Here is a 14,552-nt window from a genome sequence, read left to right as displayed (position 1 = left end):
GAAAGCTGCAGGAATTTGTCCAAACATTAAGCATCAACACCAGCTTGAAGGTATGTGAGATCTAGTTAATTTTGCTACACTGATCATGTGAATGCATGTATAATGTTTTCCGTTTCATAAAAGACAGGGCATTGAAACTCCACAGTCATACCTTTGACTGAATTTGGGAAATACAGCATTTGAGTAGTTTTATATGTTACCTTCTTCAGGGTCCAGAAGGAGTTGCTGCAGCTCTGGCTGCTTGTCAAATAGTACGAGAGATGTCCCACCTGGAAACCGATGCAGAAGTGGTGCGCAGAATGAAAGAAGCAAAATATGAGCAGCTTGCTGTGGGTAGGTGGATGCAGCCTGCCCAGAGACTCATGCCTGTACAGGTCACTGTGTGTGTGTGTGTGTGTGTGTGTGTGTTTTCAATAAATGACTTTAAGATGATGGAGATGGCAAGTCCAAAAACAATTTCCAGAAGACAATCTGGGGAGGTTGTTCCCTGTCTTTTACTCTAACCTGCCATGATTCTATATCTTTATTTACCTTTATAATATTTATTGGTTAGTAAGAGGCAACTGAGCCCAGAATTCCTGTTGTTAAGCAAGACATTTGTTAAGTGAATTTTACCCTTTCTTGCCACAGTTTCACCAAGTAAATTCACCAAGTTAAATCACTGCAATTGTTTACGCTAGTGACACGGTTGTTAAGTGACTCTGAGTTCCCCATTGACTTTGCTTATCAGAAAGTCACAAAAGGTAATCACTACAACCATAGTAAATATGAGTCAGTTACCCAGCGGCTGATTTTTCGTCACATGACCATGGGGATGCTACAACAATTGTAAGTGCAAAAAATGGTCACTTTTTTTCACAAGTTCGTTGTAACTTTGAATGGTCACTAAAGAACTGTTGTCAATTGGGGACCACCTCTATTTATTGAAGCCCCATTTATTTAACCAGAAAATAACTTTTAAAAAAACGAGCAGGTGGGACATAGAATTTGGAAGAGAGTATATTGTATACCTCTAGCTGAAGCTCCCCTGAGTCTCTATCTGTGGTTAGAGATCCAAGGGATGAAAACAGAAGCTTCACACAAAATAAGTAGAATAGAATAGAATAGAATAGAATAGAATAGAATAGAATAGAATAGCATAGCATAGCATAGCATAGAATAGAATAGAATAGCATTCTTTATTGGCCAAGTGTGATTGGACACACAAGGAATTTGTCTTTGGTGCATATGCTCTCAGTGTACATAAAAAGACAAGATACACTCGTCAAGAATCACAAGGCCCAACTCCCAGTGACAGTTATAAGCAAAGCCAAAATAGTTCCAATAGCAATAGCATTTAAACTTATATACCACTTTACAGGTCTTTACAGCCCTCTCTAAGAGGTTTACAGAATCAGAATATTGCCCCCAACAATTTAGGTCCCCATTTTATCCGCCTTGGAAGGATGGAAGGCTGAGTCAACCTTGAGCCTGGTGAGATTTGAACTGCCAAAGTAACCTGCAGTACTGCACTCTAACCACTGTGGCAGTATAGCTCATAGGCTTATGGCTCATAGTTCCAACCATAAGCATCCCTTCCTAAGCAATGAAGACATCAAAATGATGACATTCCACCCTGCCACACACTTTATAGTGAAGTTGTGTGGAATTAGAGAGTTTGTCATCACATCACAACACTCATTTTCATTACTTGCCTCTTCTTGTGAAAACCTCCAATATGTTCATTTGTATTTTATGGATCCAGGCTTGAATGAGATCTTTCCACTTTCCTAAGTAAGAAACAAAAATGCCTCTTTCTCTTTTTTCTGGACAAGCTGTTGTCTTTTCCTCTGCAATCTTTCTGCCCCCCAATGAAAGTAAAGAAACCCCCTTCTTTAAGATAAGCACCGTTTCCTTCTATTGTTCAGTCTAGGTTTGGAATGCAAATATTTTGAGAACTTCCTTCTTTATAAAGTAAGAAGAATTGTGTGAAAGTAATATTTAAAAACAGACAAATGTCTCAATTACCAGGGAGGATGCAGCTGAAGTTTGGATTTTAAAAACCATTGACTTCCCTCTTTTTTTTTTTTTACAAGTAGCTTCTATGTTTACAAGCTTGTGGGATCCAGTATAAAATGGAAAAATCTCCAATACCTTTATTTTATTTCTTTATATGAGCAGATGGTCTAAGACTTTTCTGTAGAGGAATATTCACATGAGACCTTCCAAATCGTGAAAAAATTCTAGAAAGGGAATTGTGGGGTTTCGGCCAATTTCCAACAGCAACCAGGGTCAAATAAAATTGGTTCCATTTCAATCTAGATGTTGCAGTGAAACGGAGCTGGGTCGTCAGTGTTTTCAAAAGGATAGGGAAAACGGGCCAAAATAATTGAATGGTTTTCTTCATTTTTTTAACTACAGCATCTCTTTCTCCATCTCTTTCTGCATCTCAGTCTGTATCAGGGTCCCCAATCTCTGGGCCTTGGAGCGATACCCACCTGCAACCTGTTGGGAACCTGGCTGCACAAACAGCAACCAAGCGAGTAAAACTTTATCTGGCATGCGTGGGATCTAGTTTGGATGTGAAACCATTCCCCCACCCCACCCTGGTGGAAAAATTGCCTTCCACAAAACCGGTCCCTGGTGCCAGAAAGGTTGGGGACCGCTGGTCTAAATGAAGTGGAATTAGAGGCTGGATTAGATGACTGTTAAGATCTCCTTTAATTATGACCAGTATTTACAGCAGTATTTCAATTTAGCAGTTTTATTCCAAAGGGAAACAGAGTTATTTATTCTGTCCAACCCCATTATCCCAATAAATGTAAAGCAAAAAAGAAAAGAAAGAAAAAGTAAAACATATACAGTAAACATATACATCATATTTATAAACATATTTTATAAACATATCATTTATATATTTACTGTATATTTATGTTTTCCTTTTTTTCCTTTACATTAATTGGGATAATAGGAGGAACTAAAACAAATATGCTTTGATTATCCTGATTGACTTTTCATGGGCTTCATTTTAACCTAAAATTCTGTAATCTGAGCACGGGTGATCTGGGGAGAAAGCCTTAAAATAATTAGGAACAGGAGGCTTGTAATGCATCTTGGTATTTTAGAACCACTTATAGTAGAAATGAAAGATTTCTGTGCCAGGAGAGTCTATGAAAGGGCATAAATAGACGCTGTACTTTTGTCTAGATCAACATCTTAAAACACGTGTAGCTGGATTCAAAATCATAGTCCTCATACCTCATTCTGTTTACTTGATCTTCATTTTTATTTTGCTTTGGCAGAATTGTTCAGCGAATGCTACCATGACAGTGAAGAGCGAGCTTTTGCTTTGCTGGTGAGGAAGAATCGATATTGGAGCAAAACGACTTGTCTCCACTTGGCTACAGAAGCAGATGCCAAGTCCTTTTTTGCACATGATGGGGTCCAAGTGAGTACCCTTCAAGGTGTCCCTCTCTTGAAGGTTTAGGATAATCCACAATTCAGAAAAAAGAGGAGACAACATCGTTATGCTTGTACCCAGGTTCGACTTATGTTCACTCACTTGTGCATATGGATCCTGTAGAGGCACAGGAATCTCACAACCCTCCCTATACCTGGGTTTTTCAAATAGGTGCAGCTAGAGTAGTGGTGGGTTGCTACCGGTTCGCCCAAACCAGGCTCTGCTGACCCACCCGGACATCATCAAATATCATCTGCACATGCGCAGAAGTCAACAGCCAGGAAAATGATTAGAAATTCATGCAAATCACTTTCAATTGAGCATTGAGGCATGTAAAATCTGATGGAATATACAGAGACCTGATGAAGCCAAATATTTTTACTAGTAATAATGTATACTTTGTGGATAGGAGCCACCAAGTCCAGACCCAGAACAAAGAATGGATGGGCTTCAGGACCCCTTTTATCTCCCCAAACCCTTGCTTTCATGATTCATTAGTCTGGTAGCTATCAATGGGAGTCAGGTGGTTCAGCACCCAACTTCCTTCGTCCATTTTCTGATGACATTCTTCCTTTGATCTTTAACAACTTGATTCTTTCATATCTACCACCTAAAAGGACCTTTTCCTTTCATCCTCTGTCTACACATGCCTCCTCTATTTGTAGTTTATGGCCACTTCAACCTACTCTCACGTTCTCACATACCTTCTCTGAACAGTGGAATCAGATATTAGAGGGGCCTGCGGATTTTTTTTTAGGAACTTTGGAATTAAAATCAGATATTATGCTCAGTGGGAAGCGAGCCCATAAATGACAGCAATACCATTGTGACACACTGTTTTCTTAAAGCAAGAACAAAATCTTTCCACACTATAATACCTAAGAATAAAAACAATAATTGATAACCTCACCAGGAGAAAATATTCTCACTGGAATGTAAGAGATAATGTAATTCAGCATTGTGAAAAAACTGTAACTACTGTACCTGAGCTATTTTTACATCTAGAGCTTTATTAAATGACTGACTGCTTCCTCAGTTATATTAACAATGAAGTTATATTAACAATGAAGTTATATTAACAATGAAGATTGTCCTTTGTTAATAAGATCCATAAATAAACAAGAGAGTGTTATTCTGAGTTGTCAGCTTATCAAAAATCCTAAAGTAGCCTGCAAGAAATTAAAACACCATAGACACTAAGGGAGATAACAACAACAACAATAACAACAACAACAACAGAGTTGAAAGGGACCTTGGAGATCTTCTAGTTCAACCCCCTGCTCAGGCAGGAAACCCTACATCATTTCAGACAAATGGTTATCCAACATTTTCTTAAAAATTTCCAGTGTTGGAGCATTCACAGCTTCTAGAGGCAAGTTGTTCCACTGATTAATTGTTCTAACTGTCAGGAAATTTCTCCTTAGTTCTAAGTTGCTTCTTTCCTTGATCAGTTTCCACCCATTGCTTCTTGTTCTACCCTCAGGTGCTTTGGAGAATAGCTTGACTCCCTCTTCTTTGTGGCAATCCCTGAGATATTGGAACACTGCTATCATGTCTCCTCTAGTCCTTCTTTTCATTAAACTAGACATACCAAGTTCCTGCAACCATTCTTCATATGTTTTAGCCTCCAGTCCCCTAATCATTTTTGTTGATCTTCTCTGCACTCTTTCTAGAGTCTCAACATCTTTTTTACATCATTCTTGATGTTCTTGAGGACATTTGTAAGAACCATTATTTGGATAAAGAGGGCTGGAACATCCTTGAGGTCCTGGGAAGCAAGATAAAATTCAGAAGTGACTCAGGCAAACATCCCCTCTGCCACTTTGCTGGGGTAAAAGAAGGAAGGGAAGAAAATCCCAACTGGAATTGCAAGACTCTATAATGGCCTATCGCATTAGAGTTTTAGTCTTCCTGGGAAATTGATTTTCTAATTTGTTCTGGTGGGGATGACAAACACATATAGTAAATGTTTAAATGCAACATATTGAAGATTTTACAAATCACAAAGCTATAGATACAAAGCAACAGAGAAGCCATTTCAAGAATCTAACAGCAGCAGGACTGTTTTATTTTATTGTTTTATTTTAGATATTTCATTTTTAAAAGTAATTTATATAGCCACCCATCTCACCACAGTGAAAAAAATTCTACCTAAAGGGACTCAGCAAATCAGCCAAATGGGTGTTCCTGTACAGTAAAAATGGGCAGCCCTAATATGCATGCTATGCCCAGTGCTATTTTTTGCCCTCCAGAATTGTGTCATCCAAATTTAGCATTAAGTTGCAAGTTACGGTGGTTTGATTTTTTTGCCTTTTAAAAGGAATAACCGATAAAATCGGTACAAGAATATCTAAAAATAAGAAATATTTTTGTAAGTCACTCAGATTCAATGAGACTGAGTAGACAGCCATATAAATTTTCTTAAATAATAAAAAATAAATAAAATAAAAATAAGACCCTCAGAAGCTGAAAAAAAGAAAGCATAGTCCTCAACTATAAACAAAAAAAGTCTGATTCTTCTAAATAAAAAGCTTCAAAGAGATAATGCAGGGCTGGCTAGCTTCATGAATTAGCTTTTAGGGGAAACAGCTGGCTGTGAAATATATGCCTTGTTTTCCTTCAAAACCATTTGTACTCATTCCAGAATTTCCTGAAATTTTTGTGGTGAAGAACCTAAGAGACAGGTGAAAAGTTGAAAAACACATTTACGTCGAATAACTTTAGCCTCTTGGGTTTAAGAAAAGAGCCAGGCATTATGATTTACATTAAAGTTTTTTTATTATAATTTTTATTGAACAAAGTAAAATGTATTTGTATGTCCTTGGTACTTTCTGAAATTGGTTGCTTGCTTGCAGAAATTTCATTACCCAACTAAGTGGTATCATCTATGCTAGTGAGTTTTGTAAAAAAAACACCAGTAGTATGGCCTGCCATTGTTGATATGGTATAGTTTCCTCCTTGGCAATTTCTTGATCAGGGTATTATTTTCTGCTTGTTTGTTTCTCTGGTGTAATCCCTGCTAATTTTGGTATTGTCTGCTATTATTGTCTTTTTCCCCCTTCTTAGCCTTTTAATTGTATAATATCATTGGTTTTTCACATCTATCTTCTCTAAATTTCAGGCATTTCTGACAAAAATTTGGTGGGGAGACATGTCAACATCCACCCCAATTTTGAATCTGATCTGTGGATTTGGGTGCCCTTTCCTGATTTACACTAACTTGATTTCATTCAGGTATGAACCATAGATTCTTTTGCATCAAGAGGAAGAAAAAAGTGAATGCAAGCATAGTGGTTGTAAATATGGTATGTGGGAATGGCCTTGGGAGATAGGAGGAAGTGTCAAAGCCTAGACCACAGTCTGATACATGAAATTTGAGCCTGAAGAAGGAAGGATGGTAAAAGGGTCTCAGAAGGGACCTCCTTAGTTTTCAGGAGAGTAAAGGGGTGAGACAAGAGAGATACCTTGAGACTTGTAAGATTGTCAACATAATCATACAATAAAGATACAGCTGGTACTCCTGGGGCTTATCAGGGGCTATTTCACTAGTTTAATGGTGAGCTGCAAATACTGAAATGGCAACAAAATACGTTCCTTCTGTATCTTGGAAATAAAATATTCTACTTTCTCCGTTTAAAACATGTTTATAGAGACAACTTTGCTCTTGATATCTGCAATCAGAATATATTTCAAAAAGTATACTCAACCCAGTTTTTTTTTTAAAAAAAGCACTGAGTTACTGGAGAAAGCAAACTCTCTTATCACTCACAATCTTTAGCCCTCTGTTCCTGACTTTTGCTTTCCCTTTAAAGATGACTTATTAAGGCCAAGGCATCAGTGAAGAAAGTTAGAACTTTGAGGGCAGTAATAGTTCCAAAAGATCATGAGAACATTTTATCCAGGTGAATGACTAATTTAAGAGCCCTGTGGTATCTGATTGGCATTGGAAGGGAAACAGCTTGGGGAATCAAGATCTGGGTGGAAGATACTCAGTGAAAGATACCAGATTCAGATTACTTGGAAATAAACAAAATTATTTTTTACCCATTTTGAAATAACGCTTTTATCTCTGAGCCACGTCCTTACCGGCAGGAATCGGGGTTATTTGATCTTTATGATAGATGGAAATGGGTAGTGAATTCTTGCTAGCGTTCCAGATGCAACCAGATAGAAAGCTCTTGTTTTAATTTATGCGTATTATGCTGCTGTTTTACCTTTTGCTAGGGAGGAAACAAATGGCCAAAGATAAGTGGTTATAATTCAAATGATAAATTTCTTATTTCTCTGTGACTGGAGCATGAAGTTCCTGGCACAAGGGTAATCGAAGTGATGTTCCTCTTCAGGGTCCCTTCTCACTGTTTTTATCAGGGGAAAAATTTCATGTACTTTTATTAAATTATTTGAGATTCTTTATATTGCTACCTATTATAAAGCTGTGAACAAGTGTTCACATTTCAGAATTCTAGCCAGCAAAATGTTATGTTCTCTCAAGGTTTAGAACAATATTGTTCCCAGGGCATGGTACCTTAGCCCTATTATAAAAGCCATATTCAGAGGTGGTTGCATTTTACAAGGTCTCTCCATTTACAGCAGGTTTTCATTATGCCGCTATTGTATTCTCCTTCGAAATTAAACATTCCAACTGACATATTTGGCTTTCTATGATACTTATTAATTTATAAATCAAACACGTAGGCTGCTCAACTCATTGTGATTTTAGGCGGCATATTAGAGTAGAAACATTTATAGACATTTCTTTGCAAATGTCTCTGGACTGTACATGCTCTGCAATGACCTTTTAATATATTTAATTAGCTATTATATTTTAAGCTGTCTTTTCAGCCAATTTCCCCTCCTCTGCATTTAGATGGTGGATAAATATAGACATAGAAGTACACTTTTCTTTCAGTTCCAAGTGATCCTAAGTTGGCCTCTGTCTGAATTCTGTTTTTAACGTGTGTCAATTTTAAAATAATTATGCTACGGAAGTGATAAAATCAAGCAATTAGAAGGGATCAAGTTTGCATGCATCACTTTTCTGAGTATGTAAGCCTAACAGCCACTAGGAGCAATACATGTCGAGAAAATTAACAGAGTGACTCCATCCTTTATTTGCTTTCCTTGTCCAGAAGACTTACAATTTTGCATTTATCTATGTAACAAGCTTTAAACGTTCATCACTTGCATCCTCTCTCAGATTAGTTCTCTTTTTCTCTTCTGATGCATGCAGTTTAGGATCATACTTAATTTACTTTATCTCCATAATGGAGAACACGCTCCCAGTTCTGATAGATTTGTGCAACTAAGGCTTTCCTATCATAATGTTATTTCTTAAATCAAACTCAGTTTGCTTTCATGAAAGCAAAGAAAGAACCAGCCTCAAGAATGCTCTCTAATAATGACTGTATTTGTAACTTCTCTCACTGAACATCCTTTTCGTTGTATAAAACTTTCAGCTGTTCAGCAAAAGTTATTTGACCCAGAGCAGAAAGAGATTTAAAGATTAGAGAATTAAAATTTTAAAAAAATTCTAAAAGAAGGCTTATTGGTGTAGAGAGCTTATTGGTAGGAAACTGTGATGGGATTTTTTACTACTTTTTCTGTGGGTGTGGCTTGGTGGGCATGGCAGGGGAAGGATACTGTAAAATCTCTATTCCCTCCCCAATGCAGGGGAAGGATACTGCAAAATCTCCATTTCCTCCCGATCAGCTGGGACTTGGGAGGCACAAAATAGAAGGGGGAGGGACCAGTCAGAGGTGGTATTTACCAGTTCTCCAAACTACTGAAAATTTCCACTACTGGTTCTCTAGAACTGGTCAGAACCTGCTGAATACCAGCTCTGGTAGGAAAGCAGTCAGAAGTGCTACCTATCATCCATCAAGTAGAGCTATTAAGTTGATGTAGAAGGTGGTTCCTAGAACGAAAAAGGGTAGCAAATGTACTGGAAGAGCTAAGAAAAACAGAAACTAGGAAATAGCAAGAAGAATGAAAGTTTGCAAATGGAAAAAGAAAAACTTGTGACATCTAGTCCTGAATATGATTCCCTATTTACTAACATTACAGCTATAATACTGAAAAAGATTGTAAGAGTGTATTGTGGGAACTGTTTCAGGAGAGGAGCATAAAGTCTAAAATATTCTTAATGTTTGATTCTGTGACAATTTGCAACAAATGAAGAGTTGCAAGTGAATTATTAGAACCCATGGGTTTCTTCCTGGAAATTTTAAAGCAACTAGAAAGACTAAATGTAACATGGACAGAAGTAGTTGAAGTAGGCTTACTTCTTAAGAGTTGGCCTCTAGAATATGAGAATATTAGTCTTGTTCAAATTAAATAAAACTTACACTATGTTTTGTTCAAGAACATTTGCTAGAATATAATCAGAGCAATCAAAGGAGGCAGTAGAATTGAAGGGAGGTGCATTCACACTATCAGGCAGCAGAAAATGCTGCTCTTCTATTTCTAATTGAAGATACGGTACTAGCTGCTTTTGGTATTATCATTTGTCCATGCAAAGATAAGTAGGAATGGACTTGATAAGTTACTCTGATCTGTGCTTCTAGCATCCAGAATATTTCATGCACTGACAGATCTGGCCAATGATTTCTGCCCTTCGTAGTATAAAGGTCAACTACAGTGGTTCTTCTCATCTCTTCCTACAGGGTGCAGCTGCAATGTATTTATGCAATTGTTGAATGTATGCCCCGTCTTCCTGATTTGTAGGAGCAATCAAAGTAGTCTACCATCCATAAAATCAATGCAATGAAAAATTGAAATCAATATGAATAAAATACCATTACAAAAATAGCAAAAAGCTTGATGATAGAGATGCATTTTTGCCATTTTGCTGCAGTCTCGGACAGAGGAAAAACAAACACATTTCTTTGTGTATGTGTGTATGGGGGAGGTCTATATTCCCACAACCACATCCCCTCTGCCTTTCAGGGTTTTATCTTTGGCTTTCTTGCTCAGTTGTCTTGTTTCTTCTTTCTCTAAATAACTAGAGCTTTCACCTCTGTTAGGACCTCAAAGCTATTTCTGTCTTCCTTTGTTTCTTTTTTCTTTAAATGGAGAGCTGCTTCCTGTGTTGCTTTTGCTGTAATGCCTCCTTTCTTTAGTTTTGAGCTCCAGGGTGGCCACTTACTACTTCATTTTTTTATTTATTTCAAACATTGCTACAAATCTGTACTGACAAATTTGTAGCCAGACTTCAGAATTCAGAGATGCCACGGGCACCAGAGGACATGTCTATTCATTTCCCTTTTGTTTCTAAAGGCACCACCGATAGAAAGCTTTTTATATATATTATTTGAAGCGATGTATCAGCAGCCTGATTTGAACTTGTCTCAGAAAGAATGTATGTGTGTGTCCCAAAACATCTCCCTGCATCTTGTCGGTTGGCGGCCCCCAGGGGAAGGGCCTTCTCTGTTGGAGCACCTACCCTCTGGAACGAACTTCCCCCTGGTTTGCGTCAATTACCTGACCTGCGGACCTTTCGCCGTGAATTGAAAACGTACTTGTTTATTCAAGCGGGACTGGCTTAATTTTTTAATATTCTAAATTTTTTAAATTTTAATAATTTTAATTGGTGTATTTTATTTATGGGTCAAATTTGACGGTTTTAATTTTTGGCCATTTATAGAATACGTTATTTTAACTCTGGTTTTAATTTGTATATTGTTCTGTTTTAATCTGGTCCTTCAGGAGAAGGGCGGTATAAAAATCTAAATAATAAATAAATAAATAAATCTTGTGAAGCTCAGGTTCATTTTTCTCAGGGTATCATTTTGTTCACATCTTGAGAACTTTCAGCTTCTCTTGGCCTAACTAATCTTGCACATAGAAAAGGTATACTTCAAGAGGGAAGCATCCATAGTGACATCTGGTAGTGACATCCAAATAGGCAAGATGGCGGAAGGGGTGTTACCATCCCAGCCTTGTTTCTTTGTCCTGCTGCCTGGCATTTTGGCCATTTTGGCCCTTGCTAATGCCACTGCTTTAAGAGAAAAAAAATCCCTGTCTTAAAATACTTGCTTTGAGCTTCTATACCTAACAACCTAAATTGTACTTCCAGAGCCTCACAACTGTTCTCTTCCCCACTTCTAAAGTTCCTTGGGCAAAAGTGTACCGAAACTGCCAGCTCCACATGTATATTTTCCACCAGGCTATTTAGATTCAACAGGATCTGTGATTAATTTAAATTACATATTAAAAATCTCAGAAGGATGATTCTGCTAATTTTAATTTGGATTTGTCATTCATGCTGAGGTAAATTTGGTTTTAATTTTATGCAGAGGTAAATTTTAATAAGATAAATTCCTGCATTTTTGTAATGTTTTGTAATATAATTGCTCTTGTGTGCATTTTTTTAAAAGCATGGCTCAAAAATGTTCAAAGAGTATCTGTTACTATAGCTTTTTTGTATGAATCTCAAAAATGAAAATTGTATTGTCACTTCAACTGTGAAAAAACAAATTTGTTTATTTATTTATTTATTTATTTATTTATTTATTTATTTATTTATTTACATTTATATCCCGCCCTTCTCCGAAGACTCAGGGCGGCTTACATTGTGTAAGGCAATTTCAATATCAGTTTTCAATATCATTAAGCATTAAATCTATTTCTTTGCAGTGAGGAGACACAGTCAATGGAGGACTCAGAATCATTCAAAGATCTTGACAGCCTTGATACAGAAAGGACTTTGCTGTCCTACACAAAAACGGAGTAAGGTTACATACATGGCTCTAGAAATCTTTTTTTAAACAATGCATTTATTAACTGTAATTGCTATGACCATCCAACCATGTTAAATATATAGAGTGATCTAAAATTGATGATGGATATGTACTTTTCTTTACAATGTCGAAGCTATACTTTACTAAACATTTGAATCCCTCAATTTGTTATCTTTAACTGTTACGTTTAACAGTTATTTTTATTATTATGAAAATCCACCTGCACAAATGCTGCAGAATGCGGAGAAAAATACAGCATGTCTGTGCCCTTCCACAAGTCGCAACTGTGTGGCTTTTCCTTTTGCATATATTGAAATGTTTTATGGGGCAGTAGGGCTTTCTATTATTATGTCTATAGAAATTAGAACTGTAGGCCTTTTTGTCTCTGGAGATTCTCCAGTCATCCAGGTCATAGTTGTCCCAAAACTATGCTTTTCCAAAAGGCAATTGTAGTTTCTTTGTTTTGCTTGAAGACGTTTCACTTCTCATCTTCAGTTCTGATTGAATGCCATTTGGCAGAAATCAGTTTGCGGAGAACTATAATTTTTTTTTTAATGAAACAATCCTATTAATGCTTTTCTCCAAAAAGAACAGTAGCAAAATTATGGTTATAGATATTTGATCACTGGGAATAATTATCTTTATACCTCCAATTCTCAGTGGACATGCAAATCCAAGAAACTTTCATTGCTTTATGAAACATATTTATTGCCCCTAAGCTCCACTGAAATGAATGGGTTATACAGTCAAGTAAATATGTCATTTAGGAGATGGTTGAGCTCAGCCCCTAGCTAGGATGCCAAATACTTGTCACTTTGGCTAAAATATATAAATTCTTGATGTGTTACTTAAATATAAATAGCAAGATCTAAATCCACTATGTTGGGAAACTTGGCTTCATTAAGCACAAAGAGATGGTTTGTGGTTTTTTAAAAATATGCTGAAAACTTTAATAGTCACTAGGCAGTTTGTATTCTGCTTCCTCCACTGTTTCTTTAATGATGAATTTTAATATACACCCTGACCACCTTTGCTTCTAATATTCCTGCAGTGAAATTATTACTGTCTTTTTTTAATATTAGTTTGTTGCTATGGGAATGGTTGGGATGAGCACTCATATCAAATATATATATAACCTTGCTCACCCAGAGCTCAAAGGAATTGCTCTTTTTATAATGGCTACATTTAATGTTTAATAAAAGTGCCAGGGGAAATTTAAAAACTGTAGTAGGAGTTAGTTCCATTAAGCTTCATTCGAAAGTTTTCTTTCTATACATGTCCTTCTCCTTAGAATTTGCTCCTAGTGTTCATTATCATTCACCATCAATCACACTGTGAATTACAGAACAGCAATATAAATATAAAATAACCCAAAGAGACTCTATATCAGATGAAATCTACCAGAAGCCTTGTTACAAGGTGTCTTAATGAAAGTATCATTAAAGCTATCATTAAAGTTGCTTGTCCATTGGAGAGCTGTCCATGAATCAGGAATATAATTTGGATCTTTTTTTTTTTTAAATCAATTTCAAAAACAAACATTAAAATTTAGTCTAACATAAAGAGGAAAGCCAGAGGGAAATAAAGGAACAAGTTAAAAGGGGACAGAAAAAAATGCATCAAACAAATATATGATCAAAATGTCCTTTAACTTTTTCTAGTACAGCGATAATAAAACAATATAACAACCTCTTTCTAGGTTGTTTTTAAGTAATAACAACATTTAAAATACCATAAAACACTAATCAACATTCTGAAAAATCAATATTCATAATAGTGTCCTCTTTTAATTTTAATCTAACACACAGTCAAAAGTTGGGGTTTTCCCCCTTATTTTGTAAGATAAGGAGAAAACAGTGGTCTTCAATCAAGTCACAAGAAATTTAGTCGAAGTATTGTCTCTAAGCAAGGCAGTCAATTCGCTGTCAGCTAGCTCTATTGACTTTCCACTGTTGGTATTATTTTGATCTTCATCCAATCTATAGAGCAGGGGTGTCAAACTCAAGACCCATGGGCCAGATCTGGCCAGTGGGGTGCTTAGATTTGGCCTGTAAGGCTGGTCTGGAAACAGCAAAGGACCGGCCCGTGGTGTCTCTGCCAGCGAAAACAGAGCTTGGGTTGGGGTGGGGTGATATGCGCTCAATTTTCCCTGGCAGAGGGCTATCAAAAAAAAACCCCAACAACCTAAAAACAAAACATTGCTGAGCATGCAAGAAGGGACAGGAAAGGAGAAAGAGAAAGAGGAAAGACAAAGAAAAAGAAGGTAAGATGGAAAGAGAGCAAGAAAGGAAAAATAAGAAAGAGGGGAAGGAAGAAGAAAGGAGAATGAAGGGGGAAGGAAAAAGAGGAGAAGGAAGGAAGGAAGGAAGGAAGGA

General features: G+C 36.8%; 1 protein-coding gene across 1 annotated transcript in view; it reads left to right on the top strand.

Annotated features, from left to right (window-relative positions):
- TRPM5 (transient receptor potential cation channel subfamily M member 5) overlaps nt 1-14,552 on the top strand; it is a 60,172-nt gene that overhangs the window by 30,546 nt on the left and 15,074 nt on the right. Inside the window, exons 13-16 of the mRNA XM_058161029.1 lie at nt 210-333; nt 3,282-3,427; nt 6,561-6,673; nt 12,074-12,166. Coding sequence (XP_058017012.1) covers nt 210-333; nt 3,282-3,427; nt 6,561-6,673; nt 12,074-12,166 — 476 coding nt within the window. The remainder of the gene's footprint in view (nt 1-209; nt 334-3,281; nt 3,428-6,560; nt 6,674-12,073; nt 12,167-14,552) is intronic.

The sequence above is a fragment of the Ahaetulla prasina genome, chromosome 1 (genome assembly GCF_028640845.1).
Source record: "Ahaetulla prasina isolate Xishuangbanna chromosome 1, ASM2864084v1, whole genome shotgun sequence".
NCBI classification, from domain to species: domain Eukaryota; kingdom Metazoa; phylum Chordata; class Lepidosauria; order Squamata; family Colubridae; genus Ahaetulla; species Ahaetulla prasina.
The sequence above is the reverse complement of the archived record's forward strand: the minus strand, read 5'-3'. Positions and strand labels throughout refer to the sequence as shown.